Here is a 618-nt window from a genome sequence, read left to right as displayed (position 1 = left end):
TCGATGATGTCCCCGCGGAGGAACGGCAGCTGGGAGCTCTCCTGGGCCGAGAAATCGAACTGGGCTTTAACGAATTTGGGTCTCCTCCCCTGGAGGAAAGTCGAGGGCAGGGGTTGGTGGGGGCAGAGGTGACCCTGTCCACCAGCCCCTCTCCACGGGGCTGCCTGAGTCCCCTTCCTGATGGGGAGGCCAAGCCACCACGTGTGACGACCAGGCTTGGGAGGGCAGAGCACAGAGATGGGTGCCCAGGGGTCCCCTGCCCTCAGAGGCAGCAGGCACCCCTCGCCTTCCCGGGTCCTTCCTGGTCCCTCTGGGTGCCAGAGCCACCCCCAGCCCAGCTTCTAGGGCCCAGTTTCACCTGGGCTTGGCTTTGCTGGAGCTCTCCTGCACCCTGTCCCAAGCTGGTCAGGCTCTGCCACCCACCCTGGGCAGCCCCCCTGTCCCAAGGGACGGTGGCATGGGCCTGAGCCAAGCTCCTGTGTCCTGCCCTGTGCCAAGCGGCGCCGGTGGCATTTCTCCACACTGTCACCTTCCCCACAGCGCTGCCTGTGTGGCCTCCCGGTGAGCACAGTCTGGGGCAAAGCAAGACCATGGCAGTGCTGCTGACCCGTGGTCCCA

General features: G+C 66.0%; 1 protein-coding gene across 1 annotated transcript in view; it reads right to left on the bottom strand.

Moving 5' to 3' along the window:
• Positions 1–618, bottom strand: part of GRAP (GRB2-related adaptor protein) — a 5,653-nt gene that overhangs the window by 238 nt on the left and 4,797 nt on the right. Inside the window, exon 5 of the mRNA XM_010134744.1 lies at positions 9–89. Coding sequence (XP_010133046.1) covers positions 9–89 — 81 coding nt within the window. The remainder of the gene's footprint in view (positions 1–8; positions 90–618) is intronic.

The sequence above is a fragment of the Buceros rhinoceros genome, unplaced genomic scaffold, assembly GCF_000710305.1.
Source record: "Buceros rhinoceros silvestris isolate BGI_N320 unplaced genomic scaffold, ASM71030v1 scaffold28374, whole genome shotgun sequence".
Classification (NCBI taxonomy): Eukaryota; Metazoa; Chordata; class Aves; order Bucerotiformes; family Bucerotidae; genus Buceros; species Buceros rhinoceros.
This window is presented reverse-complemented; position numbering and strand designations above follow the sequence as displayed.